Raw genomic sequence first — 21,405 nt, 5'->3', positions numbered from 1 at the left:
ATATTTCAGGGTAAAATTATAGGATTGATACCAAAATAATCCAAAGGAGGGAAGTTGGAGGTGGCTGAAGTAAGAATGACCATGAGTTGACCATGATGCCCATGGTTGATGGGCACACTGTTCTCTCCACTTTTGTGTATGTGGGCATTCCTAATAAAATGTTGAGGACTTCCCTGGTGGCACAGTGGTTAAGAATCTGCCTGCCAATGCAGGGGACAGGGGTTGAAGCCCTGGTCTAGGAAGATCCCACACACGCGTCACAAATACTGAACCTGCACTCTAGAGCCCGCGAGCCACAACTACTGAACCCAACTGGAGATAGCCTGCGTGCAGCAACAAAGACCCAGCACAGCCAGTAAATAAATAAATACATTAATTAATTAATTAATTAAATTTTATTTTTTAAAAAATGTTGGGGGAGATTTTGGACCTTGGGTGGTACTAAGCCTTCAGCTTGGGCTCCCAGCTCAGTGCCCTCACAGCAACAGTGTGTGGCCGCCCCCTGTGCCTCACACTGCGTTGCTGCAGCCCTGCCCACCAGAAGAGCCAGGAAAACAGCCAAGAGTCAGCCATTTGGTTGGGCTCTTGGTACAGTCACAACAAGTGATGCAGACCCATCAGCCAGATGGCAAAGGAGACCATTATTTTTGTATCCACCATTGTGTTAAAATACCGTATTTGTTAAATCATCGGTGGTCATAATTAAAATGTAAATATTAATACAAAGGAAGGAAGGATGCCTGGGTGAACAGGTCACCTTACAAGAGGGATTAATCAGAAGTTTTATCTTAACATCCTTCTTCATCAGAAAGTGTTTTGTATGTTCACTAGGATGGAGAAACCGTGGAAGATGTATCAACAGTGTAAACTACTCTTGCAGTAAGCACAACATTCTGTCTTCCTTAAGTAAAGCAGTATTTTAAAAGCCCCGGAACTCAGATGTCATCCCTTTCATGTTGCATATACAATAGTTCTCTTTAGGGGAAATTTATAGTTTCACCTTGTTTTCTCATTTATCCCAAATTTTGATTTTTTTAAAAAAAGAAACACATGTTCTACATTCTTTTCTCTAAATAAACCCCAAGTATAAAAGAGTGTTTTATTAAGTGTTCCCTATATCCAAATTCTAAAATATATGTTGATTATTTAAATTTAGAATTTCCCGTAGAAACATCCTTTAAAATGTTTCTGAATATTTTCAAGATAAATTCCAATTTTAGTTAACGTTCATGCTTGCAGTGTATAACAAACTGCGTTATCCGTGGTTAGTCCCTAAAAGTAAATTAAGAGATAAGCAATGCATGTTTTTTTTACTGAAATATGTAAATTTGGAACAATTAGAGCCTGTGTTATAAGACTCCTTCCTCTTAAACCACTGTCATGTTTTGGAAATGACCATAGATCTTCAGATGCTTCACCTATAGGTTTACTTGCCTTCTGGGGCATTGCTTTGAAAAATAAAATAAACAGGCAGATAAACAGATGGCTGGCTTACCAAAACGGAGACAGGAGGGGTCCTTCTATTCCCAGTTTTCCTTTGGCTGTGACTTTTGTCACAGGGCAGGAGATGGGCTCTTTTAGGGCCCTTCTGTGGCATTGCTTCTGTGGACAAGGCAAGGATGGGCCTCGCAGCCCTGCCTGGCTCTCGTTGGGCCCCCAGCCCCAAGTGAGTCACTTAAACATCACAGCCAGCCTTCAGCATCAGCTCCCCACCACCAGCAGAGCAGGCCTCATCAGCAATAATGGTTTACAGATGAGGTAACTAAGTGTCAGAGGGGTGACGTTATTTGTCCAAGTTTATTAGTGTCAGAGCCAAGTCTGAAATTCAGACGTCCTGAATTTTCCCTCCATTATACCATTCAGAGCCTAGATGGGAGAGATACATATTGGTCTTTTTTTTTTTTTTTTTTTTCTTGGCACACGGGCTTAGTTGCTCCGCGGCATGTGGGATCTTCCTGGAGCTGGGATCGAACCCGTGACCTCTGCATTGGCAGGCGGATTCTTAACCACTGCGCCACCTAGGAAGCCCGATATTGGTCTTAAAAGTTTACGCTTCCTTATCTTAGTGTTTATTTCAGTTTCAAATAATTGGTAAGTATGACCGTTGCCATAGAAGCATTAAGTACCAGCTGCCTGCCTTTGACAACCTCCAGTCTGTCTAAGCTGGGGAATCAGAAGGGACAGGAGTCCAAATGTCCTGCCTGGCCCAGCCTCAGCTTTCAGACTGTGGATGACAGGGGGCGCAGGGGCTTTGGCACCCTCCGTTGATACTTGCCTTTGTCCCACCTCTGCCAGTGCCCACCACACGCAGAGCCACTGCTGCCAAGAAAACAGGACCGAGCACAGCCCGCAGCTTCCTTGCCTTGCCCTTTCTGACCGCCATTCGCCAGGTCTGTGGCCCTCTGCGTAGCGTTCCTGCAATTTAAAACTTGCCGATCATTTACCTCTTTTTCCTCAATTTTAGAATTTCCACCCAGCTCAAAACACATTTGAACCTTTTATTCAGATTGCTTTGTACCTAATGGGGCTTAAAATATGGCTGCAGCGTCTTTAGCAAAGTTCTTCTGACTAATCAATGATTTATGATTTTTCTTTTGTGCTCGGTTGCTATACCTGCCTTTCAGGAACTGCCCTCATTCTCAAGAAATTGAGAGTGAGCCTTTGAAATCAGAGGAATTCCAGAAGAGGCTGCATCCTTATAAGGTTAAAAAAAAAAGAACAAGTGTCATTTAGTGGCGGATAGAAGTGTGAGGGCCCAGGCAAAGGATGAAGTTCTAGGCTCTTGAAAGTGTGGAGGAAGGGCCTGGGGGTGGCCGATAAAGCCATGGGTTAGAATGTTTCGTGAGGGTCATTCATCACCACCTGGTCCCCCGGCCTGCCCTGGGGCCACAAGCCAGTAGAGAAGCCGGTCCCTTTCGAATCCGACTCCCGTGTTCCTGAGAGGAACCAGGTGAAAGTGCATGGCTGGATCAGAGAAAAACGCACATCTGGAAGGATCTGCATTAATGAGGCTGAGGGGCTGGGACTACTGCCTCCACGTACAAAGGACAGTCCTTTGTAAGGGTGAGTCAAAAATTATCCGCACTCCAGTTATATTAAAACTTCTGTTGGCTGCACTATCTTATCAGCGCTTTCCATTCAAGGCTACTGTCTCCCAAGTCACTGCTGTGCAGGTGTGAAAGTGTTATATCAGTTCATTTGTAACTGCAATGTGAGCAAAAACGGATGCCCCACTTGCGATTGGGATGAAAGGAGAGCAATGTGCAGTGATTCGTTTTTCGTGGTCTGAGGCTGTACCTGGTACCGTTATTTATCAAAGACTCTGCTCAGTATGGAGAAACTGTTTTGTCATGAAGAAGTGTATATGAATCGATAGAGAAGTTCAAGGAAGGTCGCACACGTGTTAGCCATCAAGAAGGAGCCAGGTTCACTTCTGATGAAGAAGGGAAGACAGCAGTGCATTCGTGGCTCGCAGCTCAGCCTAAAACATTTTTCAGTGAGGGACTACGAAAACTTGTTGGCAGATGGACAGAGTGTATTGAAAAGCAAGAAGATTATGTTGAAAAACGATATAGTTGTCTTTTCTAAAAGTTAATTAAAATAAATTCTACAGGGCTTCCTAGGTGGCTCAGTGGTTGAGAATCCGCCTGGCAGTGCAGGGGACCCGGGTTCAATCCCTGCTCCAGGAAGATCCCACATGCCGCGGAGCAACTAAGCCCGTGGGCTACAACTGTTGAGCCTGCGCTTTAGAGCCCATGAGCCACAACTATTGAGCCTGTGTGCTGCAACTACTGAAGCCCACGCACCTAGAGCCCATGCTCTGCAACAAGAGAAGCCACGGCAACGAGGAGCCCGCGCACCACAACGAAGAGTAGCCCCCACTCACCACAACTAAAAAGAAAGCCCGCACACAACAAAAAAGACCGAACACAGCCAGTAAAATTAAATAAATAAATAAATTTTAAAAATAATAATAATAATAAATTCTACAGCCAGAGTGTGGATGATTTTTGACTCACCCTCGTATTTTATGTTTCTGGTTTGTGAAATACCCCATTTCAAGACTGTACAAAGGGTCGATGTGATGCTTTGACCCAGGATGTGAGCCGTGTCAGCAGGAGGCCTGGGGCTCTGGGAGCAGCCTTCTTCAAAGCATGTAGAGTCACTCTTTTCTGGGCCTCCTGGTCCTGTTTGTTAGTACCACTGCTTTGCCACCTCTGAGCATACTTTTTTTTTAATGTGCCTGCAGTGTTATTGCTTATTCATAAAGTTTTAAGAATTTGCCTTAATAAGAAAATTATGGGAAAAAAATTGAAATCACGTGAATTGATACCAATGCAGTTACATTCCCAGCCTGCCCTGAAGCCTGCACAATACTCTGTTTTAGATATGGGGCAGCCAACTTTTTAAACTTCTAACACACTAAGACATGAAACTTAAAACCTGTGTTTTTTGATATAGGAAAGGGTAAAAGCAGGATTCATGAATGTCAAAGAATAGGCTTTTGTAAATGGAAGATTTAATCTGTGTTTTGCTTCCAAGTATTAATGTCTTCCCGTTCGTGAGCTTTCCATGAGTATCTTCCTCAGTGGCATGTGACCTGAGATTCAGATCATAGTTGAGTTGTGATCACATCACCTGTCCCCTTGTTTATTATCTTCTCTCTGTGTCAGTCTTGGAAAACAGAATTTAAAGTATTCTTCTTTTCTACCATAATATTGACAATAAAAATACCCTGTCTTTAGTGGGCTGTTTCGTTGCTCTATTTCATCACAGTGCTAGAATTAAGAAGGACCCTGAGCTGTCACACCTCTCTGAATTGTCTTAAAGGTCCTGCCTCTGTTTCAGGGACGTGGGAACAGAGAGTGATCGCTGAAGAAACGGGAATGTGACTGGAATGACTTGGGAAACTCTGAAGCCTTCTTCAGCCTTCTCATTTGCTGGCTAGGCTGGGAGTCCATCTCCACCCCTACGGCAGGGCCAGCAGCAGCGTGGTCGCTGGCTGGCATGGGTGGGGGCGGGGGGCGTGGGGGCTTTTGCCACTGGTCACTGGTTCATTCATTCTGTGTAACCCCTCCCAGGGTATTTCTTGGACCCCAGCGGGGAACATTTCTTCATCCAGCTTTCTCCATTCTCCAGCCCGTCATAATCTTTGCCTTCACATTCTCACTGCAGGGAGACCTTTGTCCAAGTGATGAAATTGAAATTATTGACCCAAAGCAGATGAACAGTTTGCCTGTTTAGCCACTCTGTGCTTTGGGGAAGCTGTGCACATGACACTGAGTGATTAAGAAGATGGGCCACGAGTAGGATCCTACATGATCCATTTGGAATTTCAAGCCAAGGAAATATTACTACTGTGGATTAGAAAGGGCTCTTGACCGTTCGTATTCTGAATCTGTCTCCCATTAACATTGTCATAATTGAGGACAGACAGCAGTTACCTAAGAGTAATTAGTGATTGTGAAATGATTGCGGACTAGTGGAACTAGGGAGCTCCTAGGAAAATTCGCACCTACTAGATGGTCTTGAAGCACCATTTTTTGCCATCCTTTCCTTTTTTTTTTTTTTTTTTTTTGACTGATTACCTTCACTTTATTTTTATGTAGATGGTTCCCGGCTTCTCTCTGTGTCTTAGGGCCAGCCTAGCCAGTGGCCCAGAATACTTACTCTTTGTTAGGTCTCGTCCACGTTTTAGCCTTGCTGCCTGAAATAAGTGATTGTTATTGAAGGCCACAGGTTCCCCATATGCCGGTTGAGGGAGCTGTCTAGGTGATGTCTAAGTCCTGCCAACGCCACTGTGCTGGGACCCCGTTGCCATTCTGCGGTCTCCACCCTTCCTCACTCCCACATATGGCTCCTCCAGAACTGAAATTCTTTTTCTCTCAGGTCATTCTTTCCCTTGTGCCTTCCTGAATCACAGAATATGTGGGACCCAAGGATTTGCATTTCTAACAAGTGCCTGCCCAGGTGATACTGATACTGCTGTCTGTGGATCTCATTTCTGGGTTGGGAAGAGGGGATGGATGTAGTTTGTTGGGGGAAATGTCTCACACACACATACATATCACCATTATCAGCACCACCTCTACCCCCAGTCATTTTTTTAAATATTTATTTATTTACGCTGCACCAGGTCTTAGTTGTAGCACGCAGGATCTCCGTTGCAACATGCAAGATTTTTAGTTGTGGCATGTGGGATCTAGTTCCCCAACCAGGGATGGAATCTGTGCATTGGGAGCCCAGAGTCTTAACCACTGGACCACCAGGGAAGTCCCTCTACCCCCAGTCATTTGAATAAACTTCACTACCTCTTTTACCTTCTTAACAGCCCTCTCCCTGATGCCTGAAGAGTCCAGGAAAAATACAGTACGATTCAAACTGTTAGCCGAGTCCACCTTTAGAACCTCAGCCCCTACTGTCTACCCCATCTTCTCTGCTCCACCCCCAGCCTCGGAACCTACTCTTCATTCCTGCCTTGCTTGTCCCTGCCTGAAGTGTGCTCCTCACCCCTTCTCTACCTGCCCTTACAGCCTAGGTCCCCCTGCCTCCGTGAAGACTGTCCCAGACATGACAGGTGTATAGATCTCTTCCTGCTGGAAACCTTCCAGTAGTTCACTCTCTGTATCACTCTTTTCGGTATTTAACAAATGAGAATGATATTCAAACGTTTAGTTTGTGCATTTACATTTTGTCTCCTTACTAGATTTTCAGCTTATTGAGAGTCTGAACTTTGCTTTATACTTGCCAGACCCCACAGTGTTTCCCACGTAACAAATTGGTTACTTGATTAAGATGGAGTGTGAAGAGAGGAAGAAGTCTGGTGATTGTGGGGAGCCTCTGGTCCTTTCATATACTCGTGCATATTTTGAAATTTCTAAATCTTAAACTTTCAAAATCAAAACTTTTGGAAGTTTAAATCTCAACCACTTTTTTTTAAACAATAAAATAAAATGTATCCTGTATTCCTTAGATGAGATATTTTGTACAGATCTTTTAGTGAGTTGTTCTGTGATTATAACATAGCAGGTATAAATTCTAAATTATATACATCTGTGATGGTCCAAATTAGAGGGAGAGATATTATACCATTCAATCATTTTAGCTTTAATGTATAGTAGGGCAGGTTCCCCTTCATTTTTATTTCTTGGTCCTAGTTCTCAAATCACATAACTCTGCTGTGCTAGTGTTTCTCTCATTCCACCCCCTCCCTTCAGTGACATACACCACCACCCACTTTGCTCTGTCTTTGCTTCTTCCTATTCATGTTTTCTCTTGAGAAAAATTAGACTGACTGCTTTGATTAGTTCTTTCTAATGCATTCATTGCTTATCTCGTGTCTTAGGGTTTTCAGCCAAATGAGTGTTTCACAATTGATAACTATTTTACAAATAGAACACAGTACAATATCTTACAATGTGGTGCACGACACCACAGCAAGCTTTTGAATCATTTAATAATATATTTACTGGCTTCAAGGGGACAGAAACACAACTATTTATCAATAGTTGTTTTTTTGTTTTTTGTTTTTTTTCAATTTTTGGAACGTGTCAACTGCTTTCCCAAAGAGAACAAGCCTGAGTCTGAGGGATTTTTAGGCCGAGGTAAGGAATATATTCCCTATATTAGAACAATTTCTTGAAGAAATCAACATATACACTAGTCATTTAATATGAATTCCCGTTAACTTGGTGAACCTTATGACTGTTAAGGATTTCTGTGGTTTTGTTCGTACACTTTTGTGCCTTCTTTTTAAAATTGGGAGTCTCTTCTATGGCTGACATTCTGTGGTTCCAGGATCTCTTAGGAAAGTAATGTGGACTTTTCTAGCTGACCTAGACCTGTCTGGTTGAAGCTGGGGGAGCCCATCTTCTAGACGGCTCTACCTCACGTACATAACCATCCCTGAGTGGAATCTAAGGTGGACTCACTTCCTCACAGCAGGGAGGGTTATCTGGACTCATCTGGAGCATTCTGCGTCTGTTCCTTCTCCTCTAGATTTCCTAATTCCCTTTGTTAGTCCTCATGACTGGGGAGAAGGAAACAGACCTCATTTTGTGCTTTTACGTCATTGATCACACATGTTGGAGTAACCGCGCAGCCAGTTGCGTCTCACAGGAAGTCACAGGTCTGGCTTGTCCACTCACGAATCATGCTTGCATCACTGGGGAATACAGCCATAGGAAGCGCTGAGACTGAACTTTAGGTTGTAAAATGCCGGCCTTTAGAACCATGGGATTTAAGTGGGATTTTCTCTGAGTAGATGGAAGAAAACATCACTGTTTTAGTAACCACAGGCTTTTCATATAACCCTGGGGATAGATTGCTCTTTCCAGCAGAGGGAAAAAAATTCTCCTATATAATGGATGCATAGGGATGTTGATTATCAAAGCCTAGTTTTAACTTCTTGCTAAGCAATAATTAAGGCATGACTTTTCTAAGAATGGGTGGTGCCCCCTTGAAGACTTGAAAAACGGTCACATTTGCTTATAACTTAAATCCTAAGACTGTTCAAAGGAGATAACTCTTAAGAAGTCAAAGACAACTTCCTATCTCTGCGCTTGTCTTAGTTGGAATTCTCTTTCCAGATCTCTCTTTGACATACCGTGGCAAAGGCTGTATTCTCGCCTGATATAATCACACAAACTCTCCTTCACTCAGAGGCACGTCAGTCAGGGCCTGGGCGTGCCAGCAGAGCCTCTCATGGGCCCCTGTCCCCACACCCGCCACATGTCGCCCACGTGTAACTCCCAGCATGGACATTTCAGACATGGCCAAGATCCTTGCTTTCCCAGAATTTGTCTAAACATGATTCAGAATCTTCCTCCAAATCTGTATCTCTGACTCCCACTTAATTCACATACTAATCTGAAAAAAAATTAGTGTAAACAAATACTATCAGAGACATAGTAGTTAGGACTTAACTGTTACATTTTTGAGGCCATATCCTCCCCCTTTTTTAAAAAACCATATTGCAGGGTGGGGGGGAGTTGAGGGAGGGAGGGAATACGGGGATATGTGTATAAAAACAGATGATTGAACTTGGTATACCCTCCAAAAAAATAATAAATAAATAAATAAATAACCATATTGCAGTCTGGACAAGAGTGAAAAGTAAAGCACTCATTAAAAATGGAACTTGTCTCCATTTACATATTATGCCTCAGTTCATGACTAGTGCATGTTGATGAGCTCACTTTATTTTCCATAATTAGATATAATGAAATGTAAAATATGACCGTCACCATCTATATCAATGCCATCCATTATCCAAGATCCAATTTTCCTAGGTTAGCAAGAATATGACAGTGGTAGGAGAGTGGTAAGCAGGGAGAACAGGCAATTTGAGAAATAAATTAGTCTATTAAGTTTGAAGTATTGCCCCCCAAATCCTGATAAGTGAGTTCATTTGCTTTGCAAAGTGACATGGGCTTAATTTGGCTCCTTTTGTCCCAAATAAATTCGGGCAGTTATTCCACTAACTCACCCAGTGTGCAGGACTCAATTTTCCCAACTCATTTTTCCCCCCATAACTCTGAGTTTTTCTACAAACAGCAATTTTTACCTCTTTGTTCATTTATTCCTTTATTCAGTCACTCAGCAAATATCTCTTAAGCCCCTGGCAGTATTCTAAGCGCTGGTGGATGCATCCGTGGGGGGCAAAAATGCCTGCCCTCATGGAGCTTATATTCTACTTACATTTTTATTTCATAGTAATGTATTTATTTTCCTGGGATCTCACTCTCTTGGCCCGGTATCTGAGTCCTGTCCAAAATAATGAGCCCACTGCAGGAAGGACGAGCAATTCCAATTATCTGTGGCTCCTCCTCTGGGCTCCCTCTCAGCACAAGAAGTTCTGCCAGTAAATTCACTACTTTTGTCCTTCATCTCCCACCGTGGCATCAAAATGTTCTCCTCTTCGCAGCCTTCTGAATTGGAAATGATTTGCCTTTGAAACAAGGGCTTTGACTCAGTCCTGTAGCTCAGTCTTCTTGAGGAATTTACACACTTGGCAACTTCAGTTGCCGTCTCAGAGCTAATGACTTTTAAATTAGAAATATCTATCCCCAACCTACCTATTCTCTCAACTCAGAGCTCACTGAATGAACAGACGTGTTATCTTGGCCCTCATGGCCCCCCTCCCTGTCTCCACTCTGTCTTTCCAGCCGTGTCCCCAGCCGCTGGCCTTCCAGCCTGTGCGCCGGCCCCACACAACCTGCCAGGCCCGCAGGTGAGCCCTCGGCCTCGCTGTTTGCTCACAAGGGTCTCTTCCAGGTGCAGTGCCAGCTCCCTCCCCTGCCCCCGTCCCACCCCTACAGGTCAGAACCCATCTGTCAAAGCCTTTCTCAAACTTCCCCTGCAGCAGGAGAGCCTGTCCTTCCTTCCTTCTTTGGGTTGCCCCACCAGCCCCCAGAAGAGATAGAGAAATTTCAAACTGAAGACATCCTCTTTTTCATGACCCCCCTTAACCTGGACCTGTACGAGAAGGGTCTAACAGGGACATTTGCTCAGACTTCAAACTCCAGTAGGCTTCAGATGCTGACTGATGGCATGATGGTGGAGAGCTCATCACAAGTGTGGATTCATCTTTATATTGTATCCTCTGTTTTTCCTCAGTCTTTTTGCTGCCAATCACAGAAGCCATTAGTGACATTTGTAATACTCAGAGGCGGTCGCCTTGCCCGAGTTTTCAGGACAGGTGTCCACTCACCTTGTAGCTCTCTTCTTGGTGGTAACTTCCTTCCCAGGGAGCCCCTGAGGTCCCCACTGCCCAGCCAGCCATCATGCTCTTAGATATGCAAGGTATAGTGACTGTCTTCTGAGCCACCTCATGGTGGGCTTCTTGACTTTAGCTTTGTATTTCTAAATTGGTAACTTTTAATGGCTCTTTATAACTTTCTATATTTTGAATTTAGTTTTCCATTAATTTTGAAACTAATTTGCCTGAAATAGGACTGTTTCACATTCAGTGTTGCTGTTACTGGTAGGCCAGTGCTCATCTCCTTTTTGTCAGCTAAGTAGTAATATTTGCTCCATTTGCAACTCATCCCATCACACATAGAGAGCCTGCAGATCAGGCTTGTTCTGACCATAATCTTAGCTGAACTGATCATGTAGATGCTTCACCTAGAGTTTGCTGTTCAAGCCCGCCACAGGCTTCCAACCCAAGTGTTAGCCAGTCTGCCTGGGAGAGCACCCTTCCAGGGCACTTTCCATCTTGTGTCAGGCTCCCACTGGTTTTATTCCTCCTGCTAAATTATAACCCTGTTCAAGGAGCAGCAGTTATTCCCCTTTCTTTGCTCTACAGCCTCAAGCACAGTGCTTCATATGTAGTTGGCACTAATCTATGTTTAGTTTAAGGACCCATCACTGAAGGACCCAGCATTACACAGTGAGAGTAGACAAGAGAAGGAATGGTAGGGAAACATCATCTCAAATTCACCCCTGGTTAAAATAATTGCATGTAAATGCCTACCTGGATATCTTACGAAAGGATCTTGAAACCAGTGTACTTTCCACCAGAACCTGCCCGCCACAGCCCCCGTGTACGCCGCCTGCAGTAGCTCAGCTCGTCCATCCTGCGCCTCTCCATCTCCCAGCAGTGGCAGGCTGCCTTGCTACTGACCATCACCTATCACTTGTCTATGGAGAGGCTTGACACAGTGCTTGAAAGAATTTTTTGTAATGTGCTACCTAGCCATTTGATTTTAAATTGCACTAAACTTTCTGGAGCTATGCCAGGAGCTTGCTAGAGTTTCTGATGCTATCTATATAATGGTGGAAGGGGAAAACTCCATTGAACTTCTGTGGTAATAAAATTATTGCAGTTGAGCCCTACATCTGTTTGCTGAACTTCCTGTGGGTTTTCACCAGATCACATGGCTGACAGCAGAGACAGTCTTTAAAGCTTTTGGTCTGCTTATTATACCCGCGTCTCAACCACCAAATCAGACCTTTGCTTTGTCTCTGGGCTGGGCGTCCGGATGTCCCACTGCAGTGGGTTGATTCACTGGAGCTGATAAAAACATTCCGGCCAAACTCGAGAGTCTAGCATTACCTCTGGCTCCAAAAGTCAAAACAACAAGATTGTTGTAAGTAGCTTTGGATTGAGACCAAGCTCCAAGCCTGAGAGAAGGGTTTTCCCTTCTTGTTGAGCTGAGTCACAAGACAACTGTCTCGGAAAGAGAGGGGTGAAAACCTGGGCCTGCAGTGACCAGCACCCCACCCTCTGCTCGCCCCTTCCAGATATGAATTCTTGCCGTAACTGTCAAATCAAAGCCCCTGTACCCTCAGAACCCCCTCTTCCTCTTTCCCAGAGCTTTAGTGGGTCCTCAAGCATGTCCACCCAGTAGTCACGCTGGAGCCCACAGGGGCCTGAGAAAGCAAGAGAGGAGATGAGGTAGAGAGGGGAGGATGTCATCAGAGCCGGAAAGGCCCTGGTGGCCTGGGCCTTGCTGGCCGGGTCAGGAGTGAAGATGCTCTCAAGTGAGGAAGGGCTGGGCTTCCCCAAGACATCACAGGATGGCATTAGTGTTCTCCACAGGCTTGAAAAGAACATAAAGAGAAGAGTAACTTTTTCTAAGTTGTTGAGCTGACATTCAGACTATGACGTTTCTTGGACTGAATCCTGACAAAATGTGTCCCCAGTGTCATTAGTGCTAAATAAAACCTTTTGTCAACTGGCACAACCGTGTAAAATAATTATACTCCAATAGCGAGATGAAAAACAAAAACAAAAACAAAACAAAACAAAAAACTTTTGTCTTTCTTTTACTCTCAGACATCTAAGAGTATTAGAGGAGCACTTTTTTTTTCTTTTTTGCCATGCTGCTTGTGGGATCTTAGTTCCCCGACCAGGGATAGAACCTCGGCCATGGCAGTGAAAGCACTGAGTCCTAACCACAGGACCACTGGGGAGTTCCGGAGGAGCACCTTTTTAAGAATGTCTATTTCAATCTCAACCCACGTGGGGCTCTCTCTCTCTGGCTACATGGGCAGGGAGACCCAGGCGAAGCAGGGCTCAAATTCGATGCGGCTTGGACGCAGCTAGTTACACACAGGCTGCACTCCCATTCACTCGGGTTGACTGAATAGTGTTTTCCAAACTCCTTTATGATTTATACCTATTATTCATCCTTTCAAAATGTTCCCAGTACACTGTCCTAAAAACAACCCATTGCAGGAAAGAGGAATCTCTTTACCTTGTGCTTTGTTATGTTCGCTTTGTTGTAGCCAGTCCTGGAGAACATGCTTGGTTTTTCTTACTATTTATGCTTTATCCCCCTTTCTGAACCTTTTAAATGCTGGTGAAGAGTTCCAAGCAAGTAGCCCAAGAAATAATATCTCACTTGTTCGCTTGAGGAGAGAGGAGCTGGGACTGGAGCCTGAGGGACGTGCGTGTGTGCTGTCTGCAGTGTTCGGGTTTTGCTGGTAATAGAAGTGTGTCCGTGCTGCTCTGCCTGTGCTTGCTCTTTGGGCTCCCCCGTGTCCAGTGGTGCACACTCCATGGCAGGACCCGGCCTTCACTCTCCAGCACAGACAAGTCCACGTCTGGGGCATCAGCCCACTTCGCCACGAGCTCTCGGGCCACAGCAGCTCAACACAGCCTCATGTTTGTCTTGACTTTAAGCAATTGGGAGTCTTAACCATTAAAACCAACTGTTGTGCGCTCACAGGACAGGTCAGGAGCCCTCAGATGTTGACCCTCTCCACTGAGACTGCCCCCAGGTGAAGCCTGGCTAAGTGCAGACCAGCAAGCGCTTGACTTGAGGGTCCTGCTGAACCCAATTCACACAGCCCTTTGTGCAGGGAGGCCCAGCAGAGCCTGGGAGGCATGCAGGGGGCACCAGGGTCAGACCTCCCTGGGGTCATCTCATAAAACCACACCCAGTAGCATCGGAAGGAGCTGAAGGTCCTTCATTTTACACAAGGTGAGAGAACTGAGTCCTGGAGAAGTGCTGTGACTGTTTGGCCTGCCAGTAGCTGCACCAAGTCAGAGCTAAGCCCTCCTGACCCCCAACCTGGGGCCACCTGGAGATCAGTTCCATCCCTTCCCAGTTAGTGACTCAGTGGCTGGGGGATGACTTAGTGGCTGGGGATATGGAAGAAATGTTTGAGGCTCATTATCATTACCGCAAAGACATGGAAACCTTGCGTCCACGTAGGCTGTAGACATTTTAAAGAGCGCACCGCTGGGTACCTGGTGACTCTGGGGAAGCCATGGTGGAAAGGTGTAGTTTTGCTTGGCCTCCGGCTCCACCGCTTCCTAGCTCTGTCCTCTTTGGTGTGTTATTTATGCCTTTTGGCCTTGATTTTCTTATCCATTCAATAGAGTTAATAACACCTGTGTCACAGGATTATGTGCAGATTTGAAGTCACGCACTCATTCACTTAACTCACCCTTCAGCAAACATTTCCTGAGTGTCAGTAGTCTGCCAGATGCTTGCAAGGTCCCTGCCCTCTTGGGGCCTGTATTCTAGTGGGGAAACAGATGGTGCCCAAGTAAACAAACACATACACACGCTAAGCCCCCACTGCTGTGAAGGAGATACGCTGATGAGTTGCCGCTTTTGTTACCGGGTGGTCATGGGTGAAGTGGGAAGCACTGGAACGTGGGCGCTCTTGGTGTGTCACTTCCCCGAGCGCCCCTGCTGGGTGGGCTCTGTGAGCTAGCAGAAGGCCCGACGTCCTCGCTCCTGGTCCCCTCAGCCACTCCAGCCACGTCCCCTCTGGGTTAGATGCCACACCCCTGCTGGGGGTTGTTGAACGTGCCACATAATCATTCTGGGAGACGGTGAACCTGATGTCAAATACGGCTTAGAGGTGACCTCCTGGTCTCATCTCCACAGCCGTGCACTCCCCTCAGAGCCAGCCCCACCTCCAGTCCAGTGAAATAGCTCTGTCACAGGATTACGTGCAGCCGTGAACGCATGTGTTTGTTCATTTAACTCACTGTTCAGCAAGTGAGAACTATGGGGCAGAAGGCAGTTCTTCAGAACCTACCTTCTCTCAGTGACAGAACTCTGTTCTTTAAAAATGTTCATGAAGGGAGCTTCCCTGGTGGCGCAGTGGTTGCGAATCCGCCTGCCAGTGCAGGGGACACAGGTTCGATCCCTGCTCCAGGATGATCCTGCATGCCGCGGAGCAACTACGCCCATGCACCACAACTGTTGAGCCTGCGCTTTAGAGCCCGTGAACCACAACTATTGAGCCCATGTGCTGCAACTACTGAAGCCGCGTGCCTAGAGCCCGTGCTCCGCAACAAGAGAAGCCACGGCAATGAGGAGCCCGCACTCACCACAACTAAAAAAAAAAGCCCGTGCACAGCAAAAATTAGACCCAGCACAGCCAATAAAATAAATTAATTAATTAATTTTTAAAAATGTTCATGAAGGGATTTCTCTAGTGGTCCAATGGTTAAGACTCCGAGCTCCCAATGCAGGGGAGGCGAGTTCAATCCCTTGTTGATCACTGGTTGCAGAACTAAGATCCTGTATGCCTCACTATGCGGCAAAAAAAAAGAAAAGAAAATGAAATGTTAATGAAGTAGAATCTATTGCTTTTAAGCCATTTGTCAGCACTTGTTCCTGGCTTTTCCTGTGGGGAGGCCCAGGTTCTTTATGTTTCTGTTATTAATAACAGAATCAGGAAACAGGGTTGCCAAGTCAGAAGTGTCCAGTTGGGTAGAATAAGAGAAATGCTCTTAGGACCAGGCCAGGAACGGTATTTCTAGTCATTAGATTTGATTGCTGGAAGTTCTAAAATAAGAGCATACCTTACCTTTGCATATCACTTTAATATCAGTAATAACAGCCAACATTTATTGAGTGTGTCCTCTGTGTTAGGTATTTTGACATGGCTCTTCTCATTTCTGTGAAGTAGACAGAATGGTTAAATTCAGAATCGGAGAGTAGAATACATTCTATCTTTTAAGAGCCTGAGTCTGAGTGAGAGTACAAGATTTGCCCCAAATCACCTGACTAATAAGGACTGAACTTTTAGCTCTTAAATGCCGAGATTGTGCACATCTAATTCACAGCTGTTTTTAGCACTGTGCTTGCTACGCAGTAGGCCCTCAGAAAGTATTTGCTGAATGAGTGAATGAATGAATGGGGAAAGGTGGGGCTAGAATGCAAATCATGTGCCTGCTCTTCAGGTGCTTTTCCTAGTTACTTCAGAGATTAAATGAGTAACTATATGTCAAGTGCTTGAACATGCCTGCCATCTAATAGATAATCAGTTATGGTAGCTGTAAACGTTAGCCGTTATCTCAGAATTAGTTAAGCTTTTATGGAGAACTTCTGTAGAAATAATCATTGATCAACTTGAAAAACTTCACGATGAAATACATGTCTGCTGTTGTCAGGTAACGTTTGCACTACGTTTTACGTACTCTTATACGTTATATCTGGGTATTCCTGCCACTCTGGGTCTTACCCAACATTGAGATTTTGTTTACTACGCTCGCTCCAGAGGGAGATGGATTATTGTTTTGACATAAACTCCGGCCAAAATAAAAACAAGGCATTTTCAGCTCCTTTTTTACCAGGTGATGGGAAGGGTAGCCACGGGGGTGCCAGGTGCTTCTCCTGGTGGCGTTTTCCTAGATCCACCTGTGTGTGATCTAAAGGCAGACATTGACTCATTACTCTTCCTAACCGGAGAGTCATCAGAATTTCCCCAAAACCATGAGGACAGGTATGAGTGCCAGCACGTGAACGTGGTGCCACCCCACTGAGCGGCTCTTGCCTATGTGTCTTTAATTCAGTTGGAGGGAATTCTTATGAAAGCAGCTTGCTCATTTTCCTTCCAATTCCACCCTCCCTGGAGGTATAGAAAGCGGTCTCGGGTGAGTTGTCTCACACCCTTTCCTGTGGCCTGCCTTCGCAGGAAAACCGCTAAATATGTCACTCCGTGGAGCAAAGGCTCCACATCTTTTAGCCATTTTTATCACTAACAAGAAGTGCATCCTGTTGGTTACATTACTGCTTAGAAATGTAGGATGTTATTATTCCAGCTGAAAGAGGCAGTGTCGGGGGGCTCCGGCCTTTTCAAATCACCACCCTTGCGCCCCCGGCCACCTCACTTCTCTCCAAGACAGTGTGAGAGGTTCTCTAAGGTTGAGGCCATCCTAATTATCAGGACTTGCATCCTAGTTATCGGGGGGTAGAATTCTTTTCTCCCTCACACACAGTCCCCCACACTTTCTTGATTCTTGACATCACTGCAGCGTTTGTCATTTCTTTCAGGACCAGTAGTGTGTGCGCTGGGTTCTGTCCATACAGTGAAAGGGCACAGAACTAACCCTGAAGGGCCCCGTGGAGCCGCGGAGAATTGGATTTTAGGACAAAGCACTAGGGTGGCTACTCCTGTGGTATCTCTTTTCAAACCGACTTTCCCACCCAATCAGACCCAGGCTTCAATCCTGACTCCACCCCCCGGGCTGTGTGACCCAGAACCAGCCACTGAGCCGCTCCGGGCCCCGCTTCACCTGTCCGTGGGGTTGGCCGCATGGGCCTCGGCAGGACACCGTGGTGACTGACCACGAGGCACGTGGGAAGCTTCCAGGCTGACCTGCTGCTCAGGGAGGGCTCACTTGGTGGCAGCTGCTTCCTGCACCCTGTGGCTGCAGACGCAGATTTTTCATGGACAAGATCACTGTGTTGTTATCTATAGGACACCTGATTCCATGACAAAGACCTGTTGCCACCTCCGAGAGGCTTGTCTCCACACCTGAGAATCCCATGCCGGGCCGGAAGCAGCACAGAACCTGTGAGGAGGCTCCTCGAGGATGTTCCAGGCCCCCAGTGACCACCCAGCTGCTGAGCAGCTGTGGTGCAGCCAGAGAGTGTGGGCCCAGAGCGGGAGGGATTGAAGGGGACTTCGTGAGTGGGGGACAAGGGAATGGAAAGCTGGGAGACCTAACCGAACTCCAGTTGCATCAGTAAGTGCTGGAAGTAGTGTCCTATCCCTGAGCTGATCACACTTTGTCCGCCAGCCTGACCCCACGGGCCCAGTGGGAGAAGTTGTCCTCTGCACTGTCACCAACAAGGCCCTCAGCGCACCCCAAGGCTGTTGGCCTACACTGGTGATATGTAATAAAGCACTGATTTGAAACACTGGTGTCTGAAAAGACTTGGGTTTGCATTAAACCTGAGTAGTTTTGCAAAGTAGGGGGTAAAAAGAGTATGAGGGAGGATATGGGGTAGGTAATGCTGGAGTTGGGACATTGTGTATGAAACCCATTTGTGTATATCCTGTACTTACTGATGCCCTGGGAGCCATGGAATAGAGTTGGTTTTCATTAAAGCCGTAACAGATGGGGACTGTGCCATCTGTGGTATGTTGAAGTAACATCCATGACCAGAGGACTCTCCTTTGCACGAATTCCTATACACTTCTTTTAAGATTTAGCTCAAAACTCACCTTGTCACAGAGCATTTCCTGTGTAGCCCACCCCTCGGTCATCCTTCTGGAACTCTGAGGATCCCCCACTTAGATGTTTAGTCTTAATCATTGCAACTGTTGTCTTAAAAATCTCAAACTCTGTGTGTGTGTAGCTCCCCTAACCCTCCACCCCCCTTTCTGTTTAAAATCTTTTAACTCTACCCAAGCAGTGTCGTTTTTGTGCAGGCCCATTTGCCCTTCACCTGGACCAGGCCCTGTCCCTGCCGGGTGCCCTCCTCGTCTCCACTCTGTGATCAGAGGGGTCCCTGCACAGAGTCACTCTCATCAGGCCCCCTTCCGAGACCCCTCAGAGGCTGCTAGGGCCTTTCCACGGAGGCAGGATTGTTGGCATGGCTGCATCCTCCCCTCTAGGGCCTGCTCACCAGGGCGTGCTCTCCCTCCGCCCCTCCTCTTCCCTCCAGCCGAAAGCACCTCCTGCCTTCTCTCCGTGCTGCTCCCTCAGAAGGAACACGCTTCCCTCTCCGCCTGGCTGCGCCCTCCGCCTGCTCCTGGCCTCTGGAGCCTCTGTCCTCCGCTTCTTACGACTCTGCTATCATTGTTTCCTTGCTGCCGCTGCTGCTGTGTCTGTTTGTCCCTCTGCTGCACGAGCAGGCGCCTCCCGTGAGGACGGGGACCGTGTATCCCCGGCCCTGGCGTGCACGCTGCCTGGTGCAGTGGAGCAGATGCCCAACCAGCATAGTAACGAATGAGTGACTCACGTGAGAGGGATTGAATACAGTCATATACGTGAAGTATTTACCGTTGTGCCTGGGACTTGGTTGGTCCTTATGTGGTTGATTGCTTCATGGATTCGTTCACCGAGTCATTTATTAAGTGTCTGGCCACTCTCTAAGGGGACGCGGCAGCAAACACAGTGGATATAGAAGTCTCTGCTCTGGTGGGCCACGCGTCCTGTGTGTGTGTGTTTCCCCTCTCCGTCGACCTTCCACCGTACCCCTCCTCCTGGGACACGGTTGCCCCCTTCTCCCCACCCCACCTGGGACGCGCGTCACCAGACTGCAGCCACTCTTGTTGGAGTCATCTTGGCCTGGGAAGCGGCCTGGGGGCTTTTCGTAGACTCCAGCGGCTCCTCGGGCCGCCGAAGGGGGAATCACTTCCTCTGCCTTGGCTGGAATAACTAGGTCAGGAGTAAAATTAGAAAATCAAAAGCCCAACTCCGGGTGAAATGCCGCAGTGAGAGTGCTCCTTATAGGACCTCGAAACGGCATGTGTCCTCACTGGTAGCCCAGTCACCTGGAAGCGTTTGCAGAGCCAGGAGTCACCTCGGCCGCTCCCTCCACAAAGCCGGAGCATCCCCACCGCCGCCCCCTTCCCTGCCCTGAGGAGGAGGAAGCTGCGCTGTGCAGAGCCACTGGCGCCCCCGGCCCTGACCGAGGCCCACCGTGGGCGTGCCAGTCCCCACCGTCAAGGCTGAGGCGCTGTGAGTGAAAGTCCTCCCCTCTAAAGTGACTCAACCCTCAGAGGGAAGCCTCTCAGGAAGATCCGCCCCTCAGTATCCCGGCCATGCAGTAGATAGTCTTTGCTTGGACCCTGCCTGCACCCGGGCAGGGCCCCTTTCCCTGCCTGATGGTTCTTCCCCCACCTTGTCCCCTGCCCGTGTCCCTGACCAGGGCCGGTGGGGTTGTGCCTTTCCTACAGGTGGAGTCATCTGGAAGCTGACCTGTGGCCCTGGGGCTCTCCGGCCCCCCAAGCAGTCAGGGGAGGTGGGCCCCTGCGCGCCGCACACGCTGCGCCTAAGCTGCTGCTTTCGCGTAGGACTGTGGGACTGATCACGTCATCTTGTTTTTGTTGCAGAAATTTCCAGAACTGAAATTCAAATATGTGGAAGAGGAGCAGCCCGAGGAGTTTTTTATCCCCTATGTCTGGTCCCTCGTGTACAACTCAGCAGTAGGCCTGTACTGGAACCCACAGGACATCCAGCTGTTCACGATGGATTCCGACTGAGGGCGGGACGCTGTCTCCCACCCTGACCCCCTCCAGCCAAGCAGCCCTTCTAGTTATTTTCTTCCTGGGGAACAGAGGTAGACAGATTCCCTGCTGTGTCTTCTATTAAAGAGGATCACACAGGCGTGTTTCCCTTGCACACTTGGGTTTGGAGAATTGGTGCCAGTTGGCAATAGATAACTCAGTTTAGATTATAGTGCACAAAAGGGGAGGGGGTACACACCAATAATAAATGTAAAAACCTGTTATTTCACAGGCCATTTTATTTCTAAACCACAAATCTAGAGCTTTTCCAGGAACCTGATGCCTTGGGCATGTAACACTTCACCACTACATACTTCTTTTTCTTTTTTTTCTTTTCTTTTTTCTTTTCTTTTCTTTCTTTTCCTTTCCTTCCTTCCTTCCTTCCTTTCTTTCTTTCTTTCTTTCTTTCTTTCTTTCTTTCTTTCTTTCTTTCACGTTCAGGATTTTTGTTTTGGTCATGTGTGCATGTTTCAACATTGAGAAATATCAATCTGAAAAGATGACAAGACAGGAACTGATAAGGAAATGGAGCCGTGTGCGTGCGCGGTCGTCCTTCAGAGGACCCATGATATGAGCCTGGGCCGCTGGATGTCAGCCTTTAGATCTTAGGCATCTTTCCCTCAAAGAAAGAAGTGGCTCCTTCTCGTGAAGCCCAGATGAGCTTTTCTGTGGACTTGGCCTCTGAGCTGTAGCCGACTTAAATTGGAGTCTAGCACAAAGTAAGTCAAACTACTCGGTATTAATCATTGGGAAAAGAAAAGCTTCATTTTGAAAGCAATTTTTTTCTTCAGTCAGACTCATAGGAGAAAAAGGAGACAAGTTTGCTTAAGACAGTATTCCACATGAGAGGAAAAACATGTTTTCCTCTCCGTTTCTGACTTTGTTTAAACTCTTTGGGGCCTGCGTGATCCGCAGTTGGCTCCCTGAGCTTCCCTGAGGGAAACGGCCGCTGGGGTCGCCCCGAGAAGA

General features: G+C 46.9%; 1 protein-coding gene across 1 annotated transcript in view; it reads left to right on the top strand.

The window, feature by feature from the left end:
* DYM (dymeclin) overlaps window positions 1–20,657 on the top strand; it is a 367,767-nt gene extending 347,110 nt beyond the window's left edge. Inside the window, exon 17 of the mRNA XM_057698938.1 lies at window positions 20,263–20,657. Coding sequence (XP_057554921.1) covers window positions 20,263–20,412 — 150 coding nt within the window. The 3' untranslated portion in view covers window positions 20,413–20,657. The remainder of the gene's footprint in view (window positions 1–20,262) is intronic.
* Window positions 20,658–21,405: the final 748 nt, after the last annotated feature.

This window comes from Hippopotamus amphibius, chromosome 11 (assembly GCF_030028045.1).
Source record: "Hippopotamus amphibius kiboko isolate mHipAmp2 chromosome 11, mHipAmp2.hap2, whole genome shotgun sequence".
Classification (NCBI taxonomy): Eukaryota; Metazoa; Chordata; class Mammalia; order Artiodactyla; family Hippopotamidae; genus Hippopotamus; species Hippopotamus amphibius.
This window is presented reverse-complemented; position numbering and strand designations above follow the sequence as displayed.